Here is a 21013-nt window from a genome sequence, read left to right as displayed (position 1 = left end):
TATTAAACAGGAAACTGCAACAAATCGCGCCACGGAGAGGGACTTTACGTTCATAGAAACTGCGGTTCCAATGCATATCCTTGCAAAGGATAATTGAAGTTGCTTTTTTCGAGGGTGGAGGAGAAGGTGAAAAATGGTATTGTACGAAATGGACACAAAATTTTCACTGGAGAACAAAACGCAATGTATGTTTGATAGCTCAGTAGGCTATAGACCGCGGTTCTTCGCTGATTTTTCTCAGGGTTAAAAAAACGTAGCAGCGAAAAACTGCAATAATTCTGTGCCTGGCATGTTTCTGAAAAGCTAACACAACTTCTTGTAGATTTAGTTTGAATTTTCGTTACAAAGAGGCATAACTTCGTCTACGAGGTGATTGCGACAGGATGCTTTCGATCAACACTGAGACTGGGTGTCATAGATAATAAACAAAAGCCTTTTCCGTAATGTTTCGGCCAAAATCGCAGAGCGAACAAAGATGACATCACAATGGGTTTCGCGGGCTGCCTAATTTTTTTCGCGAGCTTCTTAACCCATGATGACGTTTCAACGCTGAGGACATAACACTGAAATAAGACGGTTGCAATCGTAATGTATATCTCAGATATTGGCAAACTTGTGACCCACAGCGAAGACTATGCCTGGTTCGTTTTTTTTTAATTTGTCGCGCTTGGTATAAATTATTGTCATTCGGAAAATTCTCCATGTTGCAGTTGAATGGTTTTTTATTGTTTTTCGGTTGCAGTGTTTAAATTTTCATTAAATAATGTATTTGGGTTTATTCATTAAACTGTATTCTTTTGTTTCTCTTATGCGGTCTGTTGGCCTACCTGTCGATTTTTCGATTATTTTTGGCCGCGAGTCGATAATTCTACACACTTGCATACGCCAGGAGTTAACTTCATGACGTTTCAATAGTTGGTTACCCTGGTACGACGTAGGAGTGGCGCTTTCGTTAACCTTCAAAATACAAATGTTAAATAGAAAACTACGAACAGTGAGCATTAAACATTGACAATTCAGAGAATATTTTGTCATTGTTGGCAATGTTACAGAAGAATTTGAACAGGGCGAAAGTCGTGTTTTCCAAAAATCTTCAACCACTGAGACGCGGAACATACAAAAAATTACTTTGGAATGCAAAACCCAAGCAAGGGCAGATGCAGCAAAACTTTATTATTAAATGTCATTTTGTGTTAAATTTGATTAGTTCGCGTACGTGCGCATAGGTTATTTTCGGTTGATCGCTTCGTTTCTGTCCGACATATCGGCTAATCTCTAACATATGTGCAAATCGGTTTTGGTTTTAATTTCACATCGACATTTTTATTAATCCTGTCGAATTCATTATTTTATGTAATCTCAATAACCGTATATATATCGATGGCCGTAAGCCACAGAAGGAATATAGAGAACTAAGCGAAAAGGCCCAAGTTACGCGCTCTGTAAGAAAAATCGTGGGGAGAAGGCTGCATTGAGTGCTTACGCGTAGTTATCTAAGGTATGTGTTGTCGTTTGTTTTTGCGCTAATTAAAAGTTCGTAAAGGTAGCCCGTGCGGGTGTTTTTTTTAAAAGCCATAGGAGTCAGATACACGGCGTGTTTTCTCTCTGCAAACCCGGGTCCCTGCACAGAAAATTACTCATCCGTAACATGTAAACAGTGACGTCATGAGCCATTGTGGTTTTGTGACGTTTGCAGTTGTAAAATATGAACGTGCAACTGTTTTACAAAAAAGACAAACTTGTCACACCAGAATTGTCACTGCAAATCAAGTTTTACTGTGCTGCGTTTTGGCCATTTATTGTTGTGCAAATTATACCTTTGTAAAATAAATTGACTTCAATTAAGGAATTGTAGCAAGGACCAGCAGTAGAAATAGAAACATGGAAATTTCTCCTTACTCTCACCCCAGCGAATCTCACCAAATCTGCACTGCTGTCATCTCAAATGTATGCTCGATTTATCGTACTGATTCAATGCACAATATATTCACCAAAAAAGTCTCAAGATGTGTATTAAGTTTTTTGAAAGGTTTCAGGACTTTCATCTGGTGCAAACTGCCAATATGGTGCTGGATGTCAAAATCCCAAAATGAGAAAATTGGCTTGTTAGAACGTAAACACTGGAACTTACTAGAATATAGATGCCCATGTCTTCAAACCTTTGTCAGGTATTTGTTTAACCAACACAACCAAGATTTGTATTAATTAGTCAGAAGCAAAAGACCTCTGATTGATATCAGTAGATTTATTACAAAAATCTTCAACAGTTTCCCATTCCAAAAAGTTGGGTTGATATATGCAGTACCCATGATGGAAATGCAGTATTTTAATCAACATGCATTCGTAGCGGAATCGTCTATAGTAACCCGTTGTAATTTGGAACTATTGGTTGCATAGCATGCAGAAAATTTTTTTACCTTGCACATGTGGAATGGTGGGTAAGGTTATTCTGCCCTGGTAGGGTTGGGCACACTTTTCTATTGACAGTCCAAAAATCATCAAATATTTGACATATTTTAACCATTTTAAATGGACAATTAGAACAATGCTTTAAAATGTGGCCTAGGTAAGTGATGTGTACAAAAATTACATCAAACTGCAGTATAAACCTTGTTTGTAAAGTGTCTCATTTGTACAAACTCCTAGCAGGCCAGATACAAAGACATAATGTGCCAAATTGTTCCTTTGCAGGAGGTTAGCCATTGTATTACTTTGCACAGTTTTTAGCACTGTTTAAAGTTTTTTTTTTTATAATACCTATTATTGGGTGCACCAAATGCATGTGCTAAAAGCTAGTAATGTGAAATAAGCTACTTAAAAACTATGGCACATTCGAATGACGTATTTATCAAACAGAATTACCCAATATATTGGTAAGTTTTTCATACTTGAATAGTTTTTTTTTATGGTGTTACGCACTTTCATTGAAGATAAAAGCAAACTCTTACCAGGACACTAATTTTCTTTGGCTAAAGTGAAATATATAAGCTGAAATATAATATTCTGCATTTTTACATAATACCTTGCATTCACTTTACTGAAGCTTACACTTGAAGTCAACATCATTTACTTACTCTTTATTATCAGCTACAAATCATCAGCGACATGAAAATAATAATCACAAAATTCATTAAGTGCATGGTAGCTACCTTCCATTTTCATACAAATTACATAAACAATGCATAATTCAAACATATTTAACAAAAACACATTTTGTGTTTGTGATGTCATAATTATTTCCTTTGTGCAAGTTTTGATTCAACTTCACTTAAATTGTTTTCACTTTTTTCAATCAACTCCTCCCTTCTCTCTTCACTCATGTCTGTTGCCATTCTGAAAGCTTGGATTGCTTTTTGATAAAAATCCACACTTTCATTCAGTCGATTTGTTTTCTCGCAAACACCACCAAGGTTGTGTAACAAACCTCCGAACACTTCATGCTTTGCTGAGTTTTCACCAAACTGTTTCCTCATCATTTCAAGTCCAAGTTTAATTGTTGATTCCCTCGACGAATAATCTCCGATTGAACGTTGACTCAATTCAATCCAGTGCAAACACCACACTTGCTTCTCACATTTAATATCTTCTTCCACGTTTTGAATATTTTGTATTTTGAGTCTCATCGTTTTCATGAGTGGGATCACATGGTCACGAATTATTCGTTTGTTTTCAAGTTTTTGATTCGAATCCCATGTTTTCATCAAATCTCTGCATGTCACATACAAACCCTTAACACAACTCCACACACCTTTCACCGCTTCATCTCCATCACATTTGACATAAAGTTCAGACGCAACATCGAAAAATAAAATCGATTCCAAATATTTTCCCTCTTCTCTCTTTTCATATCCAGTTGTTTCCAAATCTTCCGCAGTTTCCCCACGACCTTCAAACAACCTTGAAAGTTGGTTTCTTGTTTCATTTGCTTCAGAATATTTATGTTTTTCCAACAAATTCACGTAAGTTTGGATCAAAAACGTTGAATCGATGTTTTTATCTGAAATAAAAACAATTTATTTAATTTAAACAAAAATAAATCCAACCTCCCGCCATCACATACCCTGGCGGTCTATTCAAAGTGTCACTGTTTCGGGGGAATTTTTTAAGTGGCGCTAAAGAGTGGTAAACGTGTATTTTTTTAAAAGGGGGACATATTGGAAAAATAAATTTAAAATTTCGTATCTTTTATGTTTTACGATTTACCAGACAAGGAATTTTGATTTGGTTTAGTAAAAAATCACAGAATATACACGTCAATGCCGTTATTTGTGATGTCATAAAACAACAAATGTAAAACCTATGTATGTTTTTGTCACGATATATACATGATATTTGAAAGTCCTAAATGTTCATTTTTCACGAACTTTCCCGATACAGTGGTATTTAATTATAAAATGTTGTATCTACTGTATAATCAACAGCTCCCTTTGAAGCATTTTACATTGCTTGCATTTCTGTTAAATGGTATTCCTACATTCCTCTTGCATAACAACTTATTCATGTTTCAATACTAGTAGTTTTCAAAACGGGGGTGCTAGCAGTCTGTTCCTAGGGGTTACCAACAACAGATACAGTTTTTTTTAAATTGTTTTCAGTACCTGTTTGCTGTTGTTCCTGCACAACTTTTCCTGCATTTATCTGATCATCACTTGAAAACTGATTATGGGTTACATCATAAGAGGTTTGATGCTGTTCAGTGCCTTGAAAGTGATTAAACAAAACTAAATCTAAGCTACACACTTGGTGATGTTTTGTAATTCGAAAAAATATTGCATTTGTTTTTGCATTAGTATTATGTAAATCAATGGGCTTGTAATAAACAATGAAATTACCTGTTTGTTTCTTTGCTCCATGGATAATATTCCCAGTATATACTTGTCGACTATTTAATAGTTCAGTGAACCTTGGGCTATTCGAAGAGGCTGAACGTTCTTCAGAACCTTGAACAGGTTTTAAAAAAATATGTTTTTCGTGTTTTTGTCTTGCTAGCACAAAGAAAATTGGCATGTATGTGGCTTAGTGGTAATACTATTCCCAAAAACACTTGAAAATGTATACAGGACCTTAAAAAATATGAAAAGATATACATGGAGAATCATGTGCAAAAAAACTGTTACAAAACAAGGTTAAATTTTAACTCAAATTTACAAATTAGTTTAAGTGTTTGTTTACAAGAAAACTTACCTGAAAGTTGCATCAATACTTTTGCAGCATCTGATTGCATAGTAGAAATATCACTGGTTGTTTCAGATCCACCAAAAATTGTCGGGTTGTTAGACATTTCAACATGGTTTGCAGTGAATTCTATATTTGGAAACATAATAAATATTACTCAGGATAAAAAAAAATCAAGTCATGATAAAAGTAAAACATAACCAACAGGTATTTAAAACTTCTTTATATTACGATACTCTCCACACTACAAGAGTCAACATGACATTGACGCCAAGTTTTTTGTGTGACAAATTGCAATAATATCACTGCATAAGAATGGTTCCTTATTTTTTTCAGAATCTAGTTGGCATTGTATTCTATCAGCAACACCTATATTCTATTTTGATTTATAGATGACTGCAATTTAAAACTTCTGTTGGTTTTATAACATTGACTTAATATCTGCATATTTTCTTGTTATAAATCTTGTTTTTGCTTTGACACAATATTTAAAAAAAAGACTTAGAAGAAAAAAAATGCGAAATACACATTTGCTACACATGCATGCCCATGTGTCCTTTTTTGCATTTCCATGTGACATTACTTTGATTCTTAGTTGAATCTATACCTGTTTGTGACGTTTGTGCGGTATTTAGAGATTGCTGTGTTGGAATGGTGAATACTATGGGATCATTCCTTGGTGGGTAATTGGAGACAGCATTATAGGAACTTCCATCATTCATGAAACTAAAATCTATGTACAAGAAGTAGATAATATATGGAGAGGATGCAAATTTCTTCAGTTCTACCTCTTTGCTGTGGTGGAGCTGATGAATTTGTGTTTTGTTGTGCTGCATGGTTTTGGTAAAGAGGAACTTCAAAATAAGTAGGACCTCCACCATTAATTGAAGTATATCCTAAATTTGATTTGAATGAAATGATTATTTTGTAATACTCTTGTTGTACCGAAGTTAAAACAAAAAATAAAAGTTTATAATTGGTAGATAAATTTTAAACTAGTGGTTCCATACTCGGCGTCCGTGGACCACCAAGGGTTTAAAGTTTTAAGGGGCTAGAGAATGCAAAAAAGAAAAGTAATTGCTCCTAAACTTTCCTATCTGCTGCATTCCACCCATTGTTTATTTAAAGAAATGTAAAACTTAGTTTGTTGCAAGACTTCCAGTAAATTTACACATGGATCGGTGAGAGACTTGATGATTGATAAAGCAGGTCTGTAAGCACAGAATGGAAAGAAACACACCAATCGTTAAAATACCTGTTTGTGTGGGAAAACTTGGTGTAGTGTACTGGGGTTGCCGTGTGACATGATTTGGAAGAATTCCTCGATTTTGTAGAATGTTGTTGATATTTCCAGCACTTACTAAAATTAACAAAAAACATTTGTGCTACAAGTTACAACTAATCCAAGATGCATGCCAGTATCGAACATTTCAACCTGTTTACAATAACTAACCCATTGAAAATGCCAAACATTTCATAAACTTTTCGTTCAAAGTAATCCATAACACTTACTTTCATCTAATTAAATTACCTGTTTGTGGTGGTAAGACACTTTGATGTGCAGGGAAACAAGTTCCACCATTATTGTTCACAGGGTTGTGGAAACCATTCACTGAGGTATCATCTGTATTTGCAAAGCAAGAAAGATGTGTAACAATAACTAACTTTCATTGGATTGGCTGGAAAAATGTTTTGTATGCATTGTAAACACTTACAATACAAAAAAATGTTGCTTGATGTTAATCACAATTGCTGTTGTGCATGTCAGGTAACCAATTACCCAAAGTGGCCACCACACAATGTGTCCGTAAAGTTTAGTTGTAGGATCTATGTTGGCACTCAAATGCAAGAGTATATGGCCATGAGAAGATATGTTACTGGTATTGCTTGATTTAATGCTTTATTTTCAAAAACAACCAACTTTGGTCAAATGCATAGGTAAGGAAAATTACTGGAAAAATAAATGTTCAGATTTTGAGTGGAAAAATATTGTGTGCCAGACAGGTACAGAAAATTAAATCTGAAGTCAAAGAATATTGCAGTATGTTTTTGTCTTTTACTTGATTTTCTATAGGGTTATATACAATGTTAGTGGATATATATACATTTATAAATGTAGAAAAGCCAATATTGGGTTTACAAACATAGAGAAGGCTGTAAGTTTTGTTAACTGAACTTCACATACCTGGCACTTTGTCCACAGCATGTTCCACAAAACAGTCAAGTATTTTGGGCATTATCTTGTCTGCATTTTTCTTGGGCATACGTCTGAGCTTACATGCCACTAAGTTTCCAAAAGTTAAAAACTCATCTTCACATTCAGCTTGTGTGGGAGTTGGTGTTGTTGTGTTATGTGTTTTTTCCTAAAACAAAGATAGGCAATTGCTGTTTATATAATATTCTTTTATAACATTCTTATGAGTGCATATTTACCTGGCGTTCAGCCTTACGCTTTTTGCAAGGAGGTGGCAAGTCCATGACAGACGACATTCTCTCTTCCTCTAATGCTTCGTTTGCTTCTGATTCTACAAATCAACAAGACACATAGATTTCCCTTTCACCAATATAATTGCTGCAAAAAAATGACCAATGTGCTGCAGGTACCTGTTTCTGACAACTCAGTCATATCCAAATCCGTGACGTCCAAATCGGTCACAACTCTGCAAACAAAGTATTGAAATGAAAATACAAAAACAAATTTACAGCTCTACTTACAGTTTGTTTCTTAAATGGTGCTTCAAGAATTGAAGATCCTTATAATACACCCATTGTCTTGCACCAGTTTTACTGCTCTTTTCAAGGCTGTCCAAACCTTTTTTTACCTTCAAAAAGCGATCACGTAAACTTTTCCATCTGTCCTTGCATATATTCACTGAAAATACGAATTAGTTATAATTATTCCTCCAATCACATATCATGTTATTATCAGTGATATAAACCAAGATTCACCTGGTTGGCCAGTTTTTTTGCTGATTAGCTTCCAAACTTTTTCTTTCTTTTCTGAGTTTTTATAATCCTTGTTTGCAGAATCGTATAAACACCCTGCTTTGCGAACCATTCGTATAAGGACCTCGCCAAAATCCATATTAAACTACTAATCAGTATTTTTGAAAACTTTACATAGTAGGCTACTGGCAAAATAGTTAAGTAAAATGTGGAAAAAATATATAGAGCCAGACAGCCAGTAGTAGGCCTGATACAAAATTAAATAAATCAATTTCTAATACATTACTTCTCTTTCAAAAGTCGGTCCTCAAACCTTGCTTCTGCCGACTGAGAGAGGTAAACTACCTTCTGTGTTCCATCGCTGTCTGGTTTCGAAAGGGAACTAGCGGTTATTTATAGCCATAGGACGTTGGCCGGGTCGTCATTCGACGCTTTGACGCTTCAACGCTTGCTACTAGGCTACGTCCTCACCACCGTGGATGACTCAGTAAACAGCAATTTTTTCAACCTTTTTTGTTTTGCTATTTGTTCAACAGCGGTATGTGTTTCTCCATCGCTAAATCAATATCTATAGCGGGTTTACTCCAAATTGTCTTGCGCCTAATAGTGTTTTATTTGGTGCAATGTTAGACACTAGACCTACATGCTGCTTTGACAAATGCTGTTTAATCCAGCATATCAACAGAAGAAAGTTTTTCTTGTGTCGATCATTTACTATATATCAACATTGCGTTTCCCTTTTGATTTCTTATTCTCCGCTAAACCAACACAGGTTATTACGTCACATTAGCCACGTTTATTACGTCATTTCACCATTGCATTATGATGTTGAATTTAATTCAGTCATTAGAACAGTGTTCCTGCGTTGCGCGTGAAAGTTGGGTGGGGGCAAAGAAAGCGTTGTACAGGTTTATTTGGAATCTATGCTACCATTACAAAAGTATCAAGTCCCAGCTAGTGATGTTCCCAGTTCCAAATTATCCGGCCCGGCCGGATCCGGATAGTTATTAATCAAATCCGGCCGGATAATTTGGATCCGGCAGTTTGTTAACACCGATTCGTGTATTATGGCAAAAATGTTTGATTGGCAAACAGAATGCTATGTTAAGGTTAGCCTGTCATGAGTGGAACAAATAAACGTGGGCATTTATTAATATGGTATAACACGTCACGAAAAACCTTAATAACAAATAACAGAAAAATCTTATGTCGGCGAGTATCACAGACTGGGTCCCAAAAACGAGTAATTTGCGAAATGTTTGTCCGCTTTTAGGACAAAAATGCTTTCCCAACTATCCGGTTAAATTAAGTGTATTATCCGGCCGGGTCCGGGTATTGAAAATTGGTCAATATCCGGCCGCGGGTCCGGGTACCCGGATCCGGCGCAACACATCACTAGTCCCAGCCAAATCGCAGCCAACGTGAAAGTTGTTGATCGGTTGCAAAATATGCTGCCTCGGTATACTTGGGTCTTGGTAAGCGCGGAACTTCCACCTTCTCGATAACCGCCTTCAAAGGTGTTCGGTTCTCGTCAGTTCATTGCATATGTTTACGGCGTAAATAGACTGCTATCACGACGGGAAAATAAAATTATCAAATTAAAAAAAATTACCGAGAATTGTTCTACAAGAACCCGTCGTGTCTCGCTCAACTAGTGAACAGTGCTTGACACAAAACGTAATTTAGTTTTGTCTGTACGTTTTTGGAGAAACCTTAAGTAGAAAACAGTTGAAGGAGTATTTTGCATAAACGCTACAACCTAATAACTGTACAAACTGCCCTTTTTTTTTCGTTTGTAATAAGGCACACATAATCTCTGACGTGCAATCGTACAGGACAGGAAATTTTATTTTAGGTTATTTTACCAGCAATAATTGCACACTTAAAAATTATTAAAACAGCATAGAGGTGTTAATTTTCACGTCTTTCAACTTCGGCTGCTGCAGAAGCCCTGTCAATAATTTTCAGTTTAGCTGGTTTTTGGTGTGGGAATCAAACTAACAACATGCAGGGTGCAATTTACTCACTTTTGCAATATGTTTTCTCACAAATCAAGATAAAGCAATGCTTTATCTGAAAAATAGAATAGAAAACGAAAGGAAAAATGGAAAAGTTTGGAACAAGACACAGTTAAAAAAAACTTAACAGGAAACAATATTTAAAATGCCAGAGGAATGGAACTGACAAAACTAAAAAAACAACAAATGAGGTTTCAACGTTTCTGCTATCAGTTTTGTCCATCGTTCTAGCATATTTAACATGAAACCATATTTAAGTGCGTAACATTCAATAAAACAAGATATGGTTTACAGTGGAATCGACTCCGTAGTATTCGGGGTTCCTTCTCCGCGGAAATTAACACCGGGCAGGAGTCTCTCTCTCCAATCGGCAAACGAAAATGTGATAGCGAAGTTGTTCAACAGAAGGTCAAGCTGGAGTGCCAACGACCAGTAAATATGGACGACCCCCGTGGCATCGAGAATTACGAAAACACCGATAATTTGGGTTGTTGCTATGCAGAAAATGGTGCAGTACAGCAACCGACGCAACATTGACTCGATATCGGTTCGAGCTGGCCTGCAAACCGCCGCTAGAATGAGCCACAGAGTGCTGGAGCCGCTGACCAACGGGTAAGCTATCAGCGCGAGAAGAGTGAACTGGGATAGGAAACAGACGCTCATGAAGACGAAAATTACTGGAACGACAGAGAAAACTCCCTGGTCTGTTTCCCATATCACGACGCAACCTTCCGCCGTGCTTACAAGGCAGTATGTGAATTCGAAAGCAAATGCTGAACCGATCAGCAGCGCGTAGATGAAGAAAATCACCGCCGAACTGAGCGTCCGCGACACCTTCCCCACAGAATGCTTTAATAAGGGATCGGAGTAGAATTTGCGTTGCCTCGACCACAAGATGGTGTACACGAGGCAACTTCCGCCGCTGTAAAACACGGTCGCCGACCAGTGGAGGGCGTTGCAACCCGCATAGCCAATGCGTCCCAGAAATAGATCACACAATGTCAGAACCGAATAGAGCGCGACCGCAAGCATTGACACAGGCACGACGCGGTGATAGAGGCGTTTGCTCTTGCGCCTCTTGCGGAAGCACTCGCGGTAAACAATCACCGCTGGGAGGTAGAACGAGACAGCGGAAAATAATATCACAGGTACGCGGCTGTTCCTGATGTAGCTCAAATCATCAAGTGAGCCATTGTGATGTTGATAAAACGTAACAGAGCAGTTTGTGACGTCAGCAAAAGGGTCACAGCACTTGGGCAACATCGAGATGTTGTTTTATTTTAAAAACACTTTCCTGCTGCTAAAACATTAAAGTAGAGGATACTGGTTATTGTACTGAAGGAAATAATTTGTGCACATAAATAAAAAAACACGATTTTGTCATTGCAATTATACAATGGTAAAAAAACATTAATTACATAAAAAACACGCAACACGCGAAAGTCTCAGAGCGTGACATTCACATGACCTTGAAGTAACCAGAGGTTGCAAATTACGCGCAGCATGATTTGTTGATCCAAGTGTCGCAAATAACAAACAAACTATAAAAGAAGTGTCTTTGCACTTGACTTAACGTCGATTTTACAGAGAAATTAGTGTCGCCAGCATGCATTGAACCCAAGACGCGAGACCAACACTTTCAATCGTCAAAACTGTTGAATTATTGATTTTGTTTAAATCGAAACCAACAATTCTTGGTTCAGCTTCCCACACTGGAACATGACGATTAATGTTACTGCCAGATAAATACTATTTTACTGCCCTTCTCTTGTTATCTCCACAAGACCCAGGATAAACACGTGGTTATTCCAATACAGAGGTTCCCAACTTTCGTGAAAAATGACGCGCTCACCCCTAACAAGCTGTTAACGTTCCAGATGATATTTATTCGGAGAAATTCTCTGACATAATGCACAAAGATAATTTGTTTTTATCAGTGCAACAACTAAGGGGTCGCGCAGATTGATACAGATTAAAATTTGCGAATCAACTCAAGAATACTTGCGACATGCCATTAACATCACTTACGAACGTTTGGGCGATACTATTCGTAAAAGTAACTTTCCAAAGACGACATCCTTTGCCTCACACACAGCAGCCGTACCTCGTATTCAAATTGGAGCGAATTCCACCCCGGGAGGACAGAAAACGAGAGAGTTAACAGGAATCCGGACGCTGTATCGTCTTTAAGCAGTCGTGACGAACCGTGGGACATTTCAGCAATATTTGCTGTTCGAATGGTAGTTGACTTCACAGTGAATCTTTAATACACAATGGCCATAACCATGACATATATAACCCGAAATCACATTCACTTTGCTATACAACAGCGCAAATAACCTTTAATTGAAAATCAAAGTCTATGGACAAACAAAAGGCCACAGCATAGGTGGGTCGACCTTTGTATGTCCAGCCATAAACATGCTTTCCATCTTCATAAAACGGAACACATCAATCTGTAAGAATTCCATCAAGTCGGTGTCGGTGCGGCAGGGCTGTCAATGATTTCTACTAGCCGAGTATGTACTTCGCTGTGTGGGCACTTTAGGCATTATTTGCTGCATAACACATTGGAATATTTGTAAATAAAATTAATCGTTCAGTGAAGAAGTCGAAAAGAAATTAAAAAAGGTGGTAAACGCTGCAGCGTACCAAATCATTTCGGCCGCCTGCAGTGCTGAAGAGTGAAGATAAGTCTGCTTGCGTGTTCTTGCTGTTGATACTGTTGCGTTTAATGCGTGTTCTGCTGTAAACTCCGTATATCCAACACCAATCAGGTAAACAATCGTTTATTAAGATGGCTGAAACGTACGGCAGCAGTCCAAATGAAAATAGCTGCACTGATGAGAACTATTAGGTCGAAACAGTGCCCCTGTCTGCAGCCCACTAAACACTAATAAAAGTTGTCTGCTTGATAGAAGTTAACTGAGCCTTACAAGTATAAGTAGGGCCTGTGTTCTCCAATCTTTTAATGGTCACCTACTCCTTTTATAGATCGACAAGTCTGTTGACCCTTACTTAAAATGTAACCAAGGTTCTTTATATGTCCACCATAGAAGAAGGCAACTCAAAAAATGCCACCCATCGTAATTGATGTGTCTTGGCTTCCCAATATTTTGCCACAGTCGTACATCAACAAGCCTAAAAGTAATACATTTTTGTAAGGGCGAAGAACTTTGAGAAAGGTGACGAATACAAGAAAACATGGCAATCGAACGAAGATGGAAAGGTGGTTAGCAACCAACCTCAACGTGTACAAGACCCACGAGAACAAGCACAAGTTGGGGGCGCTTACATACAGAGGTAAAAATATAATTATGACCTTAAAACTGGCCTTAATCACCTTTGAAACTCCTGCATTGAATTTCAGTTTATTTTACTTTGTACTTTCGAAACAATTGGGATTTAAGATGTTTCATCTGTTTACATGTGTCACAGTGTCAGGCCATATCTACTACAGTTAGAGGAAACTCTGAAAACGTTAAAATTGGTCAATAAGCAATTAAATAAAAATGTTGGGTGCGAAAAACGACTACACACGTTGAAAAGTGTCTGTATAAATTTTTCATGAATACTTTCACCAAACTGTCCTGAAATCGGGAAACATTGGCTTAATAAAAATTCAAATTCAATCAGGTGAAAATATAGGGTCTGAAACACACATGACAATATCCTTAGCTACTAACTATTCCCTAATCATTTTCCCATAAACTTTTTGTGTAAACTTTCACCCGTATACAAAATGATCCAACCTGTAGGTATAAATGTTTAAAAAAAATTATACCTGGTTTGCTGGTTATGAACATTCATCAATATGATATGTATGCGATGAATGCAGAGTCACCAACGATGCAAGAGAAGATGAGATGGAAGAAAACCTCGGCCAAGTTGCCGGAGTCCTTGGAAATCTCAAACACATGGCTATCGACATGGGCAACGAAATTAACTCTCAGAACCAACAGATTGACAGAATAAACACTAAGGTAGGTGTTTGGTTTTTCCCTTCTGATTTAAATATTAAGGTTCCTATTTTTCTGGCACTTCTTATACAAATAATCTGCATACTTTTTTCTTTTTTTTTGATTACGATCACTTTGATATAATTGTTTGTTTGGTTTTCTATACAGGATATAATTGTATTCAGGGGCAAATGGTTGTTTGGTTTTGCATAAAGTGTTGATAAATGTGTGTAGGATTTGTATTATGTGTTTGGTCTGGCAGTTTAAAAAGGCATTTGTGTCTGTGTTGTGCAAGCATTTGTAACCCTATACTACTGTCACATTGATTGTATGTCTTTTATTGAATCGTCTGCAGCAGTCACATACAAAATGCACTTCTGTCGTACAACAATATCTTCATTTTTAATGCAGGCTGAATCGAACAACATGAGAATTAGTCAAGCCAACGAACGCGCGACCAAAATTCTGAAAAATTGACACTCTTCACCTTTGACTTGCTCAGTTCATATACAATTGTACACAATGGTAACAGTATGTGGCTTCAACACCCTGACATACAGTGTTAATTTCACCAGTATCCATGGATTACATCTTTCTGCAATTTCTGCAATAATAGAGACCTTTCTCATCTGACGAAACTGTGCAATTTTATTTGTACATACTCTTTGATTTTGTGTAGACATATATTCCAATATGTATGTGTAGTCAATGGTCCTGGCTTTTTGCAGCTTAACTTAAAGAAAATTAAATATTAGGTAGAGGTTGGTCCAAACTCGATGCATGGAGTTGTATCAACCAATGCTTGTGCTTAAGTGGAGCAGGAAATATTGTGATACTGGTTTATTCATGAATCACATTTTTCCTGTCATATGTCACTAACTTTGAAATACCATTTTTGAACAGCAATTTTTCCCAATGTATAAATAATGTTTAATTGATGACATTTACATTAACACCTTCATTTTATCAGCATTGATTTTTTTGCACAAATGTGTACAGAAATGTTGAAATATGTTGGGTGTGTATCTGTCATATTCATTTTCATGTTTATTAATTAAAACTTGATGAAGTATGATTTAGTGTAAAAAATAAGAAACCTGAAAAAAATGTTTTTAAAATTAATGAACTATGTTGGCAATAGATTGTATTTTTTTAACTTATGTCCAATCAAAGGAAATGGTTCCTAAAGAATCAACAAAAAAGTGAAATGAATAATTTGTGTATTTATACTCGTTATATTCTTGTACATCTTGGATCACTTGTGAAATCCGGGCTTTGCAGAAATGCACTTTGATTACAATTTTAGACAAACAGTTCAACTTTTCCATGGCTGACCTAAATCTGTACATAACCTAACTGAGTTTGGTGTATGCAAATAAGCAAGGCCTTCCAACAAAACAGCCATAGTTGGCATCAATGCAGTTTTTTAAAGACCTAAGGAACCCTGCCAAATTATTTTTTTGGGCCAAATTGGATTTCCCTGCGGTTTTTCAAACTTTTGCTTCAAAATAATCCCATGATTTTTGTTTTCATTAAATTCAGTCGCAAAATAAGTTTTCTGTTTTCTTGAACCACCACCAAACAAATTGTGTGAATGCTTTCACATGCATGCTGTATTTGAGACTGTTCTCGTGTTCATTTTAACCTTCTTTTTATTGACCAAATGTTTGTTAATTTATTAACTGTTGTTTACTGTTTTTGTTGTCACGCAACAAGTTTTATAACATGTCTGCAGATACTGTTTGTACGATGTAACCATCAGTTAAAACAAGTAATAATTTTGCTTATTGTGGAAAATTTCAAAAACGCTTTGATTGTTACTTGTATAGTTTGGGACGATCGAGAATGGCGTCACAACAAGTTTTACAACAAAAATAGAATTGTCAACGTTTTTGAGATATTCTGCAGCAAATGTACATACCATTCTAATAAATATTATTCTCGTAGTGTAGATGAATGAGCTTTTCAAAATGTTTTAGTTAAGTTAGCTCAAACTTCAATCTCTGTTGTTCCCAAATGCATGGCAGATTTTATCTACAGTTTATCGTTAACTTTTGAAATCCACCACCCAACATGAGCGTCCGAAGGGTCAACAAAACTTACCTGCAGAGTTACGTCACGTTTACATTCTCTGAAAATCCTGTGTACACTTGCACAGAACATGTAAAGGTATTTGTTTAACCAACACATATAATATCTCTTGTAATCGATCAGAAGCAACAGGTCTCTGATTAATATCAGTAGATTTATTATATCCCATTCCAAAAAGTTGGGTTGATATATGCAGTACCCATGATGGAAATGCAGTCTTTTAATCAACATGCATTCGTAGCGGAATCGACTATAGTAACCAGTTGTAATTTGGAACTATTGGTTGTGTAGCATATAGAAAAGTTTTTGTCTTGTCCATGTGGAATGGTGGGTAAGGTTTATTTTGTCATTTATCTGTCCTGGCAGTGTTAGGCACTCTCTATTACCAGATGAGAAATAAACAAAAATTTGGCTTGCAGCTTTTGTAACCATTAAAAAGCGGACAATTAGAGGTAAACTATAACCTATTTACAACAATGCTTTAAAATGTGGCCTAGGTAAGTGACGTGAACAAAAATTGCATCAAACTGCAGGATAAACCTTGTTTGTAAAGTGTCTCATTTGTACAAACTCCTAGCAGGCCAGATACAAAGACATAATGTGCCACATTTGGTCCTTTGCAGGAGGTTAGCCATTGTATTGTATTACTTTGCACAGTTTGAAGTTTTTTTTATAATACCTATTATTGGGTGCACCAAATGCATGTGCTAAAAGCTAGTTATGCGAAATAAGCTAGTTAAAAACTATGGCACATGCGAATGACGTATTTACCAAACAGAATTACCCAATATACTGATAAGTTTTTCATACTTAAATAGTTTTTTTTTATGGTATTACGCACTTTCATTAAAGATTAAAGCAAACTCTTACCAGGACACTAATTTTCTTTGGCTAAAGTTGGTTTCTCTTTTAAGCTGAAATATAATATTCTGCATTTTTACCCAAAACCTTGCATTGACTTTACCAAAGCTTAATCTTAAAGTCAACATCACTTATTTACTTTATTATCAGCTACAAATCACTAACAACATGAAAATAATAATCACAAAATTCATTAAGTGCATGGTAGCTAACTTCCATTTGGATACAAATTACGTAAACAATGCAAAATTCAAACATATTTAACAAAAACACATCTTGTGTTTGTGATGTCATAATTATGTCCTTTGTGCAAGTTTTGATTGAACAACACTTAAATTGTTTTTACTTTTTTCAATACACTTCTCCCTTCTCTCTTCAGTTATGTCTGTTGCCATTCTGTAAGCTTGGATTGCTTTTCGACAAAAATCCACGCTTTCATTCAGTCGATTTGTTGCCATGCAAACATGACCAAGGTTGTTTAACAAATCTCCGAACACTACATGCTTTGCTGAGTTTTCACCAAACTGTTTCCTCATCATTTCAAGTCCAAGTTTAATTGTTGATTCACTCGACGAATAATCTCCGATTGAAAGTTGACTCCATTCAATCATGTGCAAACACCACGCTTCACTTAGACATCTGATATCTTCTTCCACGTTTTTAATATTTTGTATTTTGAGTCTCATCGTTTCCATCAGTGGGATCACATGATCACTAATTATTTGTTTGTTTTCAAGTTCTTGATTCGAATCCGATGTTTTCATCAAATCTCCGCATGTCCAACTCAAACCCGCAACACAACTCCACACACCTTCCGCCGCTTCATCTCCATCACGTTTGACATAAAGTTCAGACGCAACATCGTAAAATGAAATCGATTCCAAATATTTTCCCTCCCATCTCTTTTCATGTCCAGTTGTTCTCAAATCTTCCGCAGTTTCCCCACGACCTTCAAGGGACCTTGAAAGTTGATTTCTTGTTTCATTTGCTTCAAAATATTTTTGTTTTTTTAACAAATTCACGTAAGTTTGGATCAAAAAATTTGAATCGATGTTTTCATCTGAAATAAAAACAATTTATTTAATTTAAACATAAATAAACCCAACCTCCCACCATCACATACCCTGGCGGTCTATTCAAAGTGTCAGTGTTTCGGGGGAATTTTTTCGGTGGCGCTAAAGAGTGGTAAACGTGTATTTTTTTTAAAAAAAAGGGGACACATTGGAAAAATAAATTTAAGATTTCGTACTTTTAATGTTTTACAATTTATCAGAAAGGGATTTTTATTAGATTTAGTAAAAAATCACAGAATATACACGTCAATGCCGTTATTTGTGATGTCATAAAACAACAAATGTACTGTAAAACCATGTATGTTTTTGCTACGATATATGTGATATTTGAAAGTCCTACATGTTCATTTTTCCCGAAAGTTTTTGGAAAGATTTTGGTACTTGCTCATTGGTTTACACATATATATTTAAATACAGTGGTATTTAATTATAAAATGTTGTATCTACTGTATATTCAACAGCTCCCTTTGAAGCATTTTACATTGTTGCATTTCTGTTAAATGGTATTCCTACATTCCTCTTACATAACAACTTATTCATGCTTCAATACTAGTAGTTTTCAAAACGGGGGTGCTAGCAGTCTGTTCCTAGGGGTTACCAACAACAGATACAGTTTTTTCAAATTGTTTTCATTACCTGTTTGCTTTTGTCGTCCCTGCACAACTTTTCCTGCATTTATCTGTTCATCACTTGAAAAAGGATCATGGGTTACATCATAAGAGGTGATTGGATGATGTTCAGTGCCTTGAAAGTGATTACACAAAAATAAATCTAAGCTACACCCTTGGTGATGTTTTGTAATTTTAAAAAATATAACTTTGCATATGTGTTATGTAAATCAATGGGCTTGTAATAAACAATGAAATTACCTGTTTGTTGTATTGCTCCCTGGATAATATTGCCAGTATATACTTGTTGACTATTTATTAGTTCAGTGAACCTTGGGCTATAAGGAGTAGTTGCAGGCTCTTCAATACCTTGAATAGGTTTTACAAAAATATATTTTCATACTTTTGTCATGTTAGTGTTAAGCAAGTTGGTGATTTTGTGAAAAAACTAGTGCAAATAAACTTGAGAGTGTGTAACCTTATTTATTCAATTGTGACAGTGTTCAAAAGTTAATATAAGCCGCCTTCGAATTTATGCCACATGTTAATGTCATAGGCAACCTTAGGTGCCCTATAACAATAATTGTCAACAAATCTGTCCATTGAAATTGTCAGGTACGCTGATAACTGTGTTTGATAAAACGTACTGGTAAGGCAGAGCAAGTTAAACATGAATTTTATTGAAACTCAGAGCCACAGCCACCCTCGAATATAAGCTGCCCTCGATTGATCACCGCAGAAACAGTAGGTTAAAAAACTTTACAAGCTGTGGCTTACAATCAAGTAAATACAGTACAAGACTTTACAGATTTTCAAAAAAATGAAAAGAATTAGGCCTAGGTAGGGTCACATAAAGATTCATGTGCAAAAAAAACAAAGAAACAAAAGAACGTTAAATTTTGTCACATTTACTAATCAGTGTTTGTTTGCAAGAAAACTTACCGGAAAGTTGCATCAACACTATTGCAGCATCCGACTGCCTCGTAGAAATATCACTGCTTGTTTTGTATTCACCAAAGCTTGTTGGGTTATTGGGAATTTCAACATGGTTTGCACTGAAATCTGTATTTGGAAACATAATAAATGTTACATCACGTCAATATAAAAAAAGATGGTGAACAGGGACTAAAAACATCTTTCTATGTTAATACTCTTCGTGTAGTTTTTGATATTAACAAATTTGCTACGATGGACTGATGGCCTCATTGCATGACACGAAAAAAGAGACATGAGAAAAAGGTGTTGCACAAATGAATTAACATTTTTTTCGTGTCACAAAGTTGCAATAAATTCACTGCATGCTTTTATACCATTTTGGAGAAAATTTATTCCTTGCATTTCTGTGTGACTTTTTGCTTTAAGCTTATTAATTTCAAGTTAATACCTGTTTGTAAAGTTTGCACAGTATTCTGATGTTGTTGTGTTGGGTTAGCGGTAATCAAAGAACCATTTCCGGGTGGGACACTGGTGACAGTATTATAGGAACTTCCACCATTACAGAAAGTAGAATCTACACAAAAAAGAAATTTATAACTCTTCAAATATGTACACAATGACATGTGGATGGAAGTAGTTTCTATAATTTAAGCTTTTACCAAAAATTAACTTGTAGATTAAGTGCTCTGATGAGGCTCACAAAAAAATATACATATCTAGCATGTGGATTAAATTGGCGATAAGGAACTTGAAAGTTAAGGCTTTTAATAATGCAGATTATTTTCTTTATTGTTCAGGGCATCGGATTTTTATTGCGTGTCAAACATCTTGAGAAAAATTGTCGTGCGTGTTGAATAGTAAAAATGCCGTATGTGGTAACTAACTTATGAGAACGACCAGGCTTATTTCCATTATAGAATTCTTGTACTTAAATAAGTTTAGAATACATGTTGAAATAGCAACAAAACAAAAGAATAACCTGCATGTTGTAGGCTGATATGTCTCATTAAATAGGTCCAATTGAACAAAAAACGGTACTTGTTTCGTAACAAAGCAACATGTTCTGCAACCATGGCACGTGTTTGGTAAATGGTTAGTTTTAAACATAACAGAACGTTAAAGCAAGTGTTGGCTGGTGTTTACATGGATTTTGTCTAAAATTTATTGCGGTTGCATTTATTTAGCCATCTAAAGAGACAAAATCAATTTGGATGAGGATCCCGGCATAGCAAACGATGATTGCATTAAGTTTTCAACACTACATAACTATTCAGGTAAATGCTGTTGTTTAATAGTGACTCAAAATACAAACTTCTCCCCAAATAGTTATTTGCAGTTTGCAATTA

The 21013-nt window shown here is 36.0% G+C and overlaps 4 protein-coding genes across 4 annotated transcripts; 1 reads left to right on the top strand and 3 right to left on the bottom strand.

Annotated features, from left to right (window-relative positions):
• Nucleotides 1-3154: 3154 nt before the first annotated feature.
• Nucleotides 3155-8299, bottom strand: LOC145889488 (uncharacterized). The gene is made up of 13 exons (XM_082980449.1): nucleotides 8125-8299; nucleotides 7891-8047; nucleotides 7780-7835; nucleotides 7609-7700; nucleotides 7361-7538; nucleotides 6707-6799; nucleotides 6431-6535; nucleotides 5964-6071; nucleotides 5783-5908; nucleotides 5185-5304; nucleotides 4833-4940; nucleotides 4599-4700; nucleotides 3155-3997 (listed from the first exon to the last, which is right to left on the bottom strand). The coding sequence occupies exons 1-13, from the start codon at nucleotides 8258-8260 to the stop codon at nucleotides 3234-3236; spliced, it is 2145 nt and encodes a 714-aa protein (XP_082836575.1). The 5' UTR covers nucleotides 8261-8299; the 3' UTR covers nucleotides 3155-3233.
• A 1741-nt stretch (nucleotides 8300-10040) lies between these two features.
• LOC145889746 (uncharacterized) lies at nucleotides 10041-11423 on the bottom strand. The gene has a single exon (XM_082980766.1). The coding sequence runs from the start codon at nucleotides 11400-11402 to the stop codon at nucleotides 10428-10430; it is 975 nt and encodes a 324-aa protein (XP_082836892.1). The 5' UTR covers nucleotides 11403-11423; the 3' UTR covers nucleotides 10041-10427.
• A 1398-nt stretch (nucleotides 11424-12821) lies between these two features.
• Nucleotides 12822-15785, top strand: LOC145889316 (synaptosomal-associated protein 25-like). The gene is made up of 4 exons (XM_082980253.1): nucleotides 12822-12916; nucleotides 13305-13442; nucleotides 13978-14122; nucleotides 14510-15785. The coding sequence occupies exons 3-4, from the start codon at nucleotides 14006-14008 to the stop codon at nucleotides 14573-14575; spliced, it is 183 nt and encodes a 60-aa protein (XP_082836379.1). The 5' UTR covers nucleotides 12822-12916; nucleotides 13305-13442; nucleotides 13978-14005; the 3' UTR covers nucleotides 14576-15785.
• A 1483-nt stretch (nucleotides 15786-17268) lies between these two features.
• Nucleotides 17269-20579, bottom strand: LOC145889136 (uncharacterized). The gene is made up of 6 exons (XM_082980017.1): nucleotides 20552-20579; nucleotides 20116-20241; nucleotides 19674-19793; nucleotides 18993-19100; nucleotides 18760-18867; nucleotides 17269-18110 (listed from the first exon to the last, which is right to left on the bottom strand). Exons 1-6 carry the CDS (start codon nucleotides 20577-20579, stop codon nucleotides 17347-17349), a joined length of 1254 nt encoding a protein of 417 aa, XP_082836143.1. The 3' UTR covers nucleotides 17269-17346.
• Between the last annotated feature and the right edge of the window lie 434 nt (nucleotides 20580-21013).

This window comes from Ascidia mentula, chromosome 2 (genome assembly GCF_947561715.1).
Source record: "Ascidia mentula chromosome 2, kaAscMent1.1, whole genome shotgun sequence".
In the NCBI taxonomy this organism is placed as follows: Eukaryota; Metazoa; Chordata; class Ascidiacea; order Phlebobranchia; family Ascidiidae; genus Ascidia; species Ascidia mentula.
The sequence above is the reverse complement of the archived record's forward strand: the minus strand, read 5'-3'. Positions and strand labels throughout refer to the sequence as shown.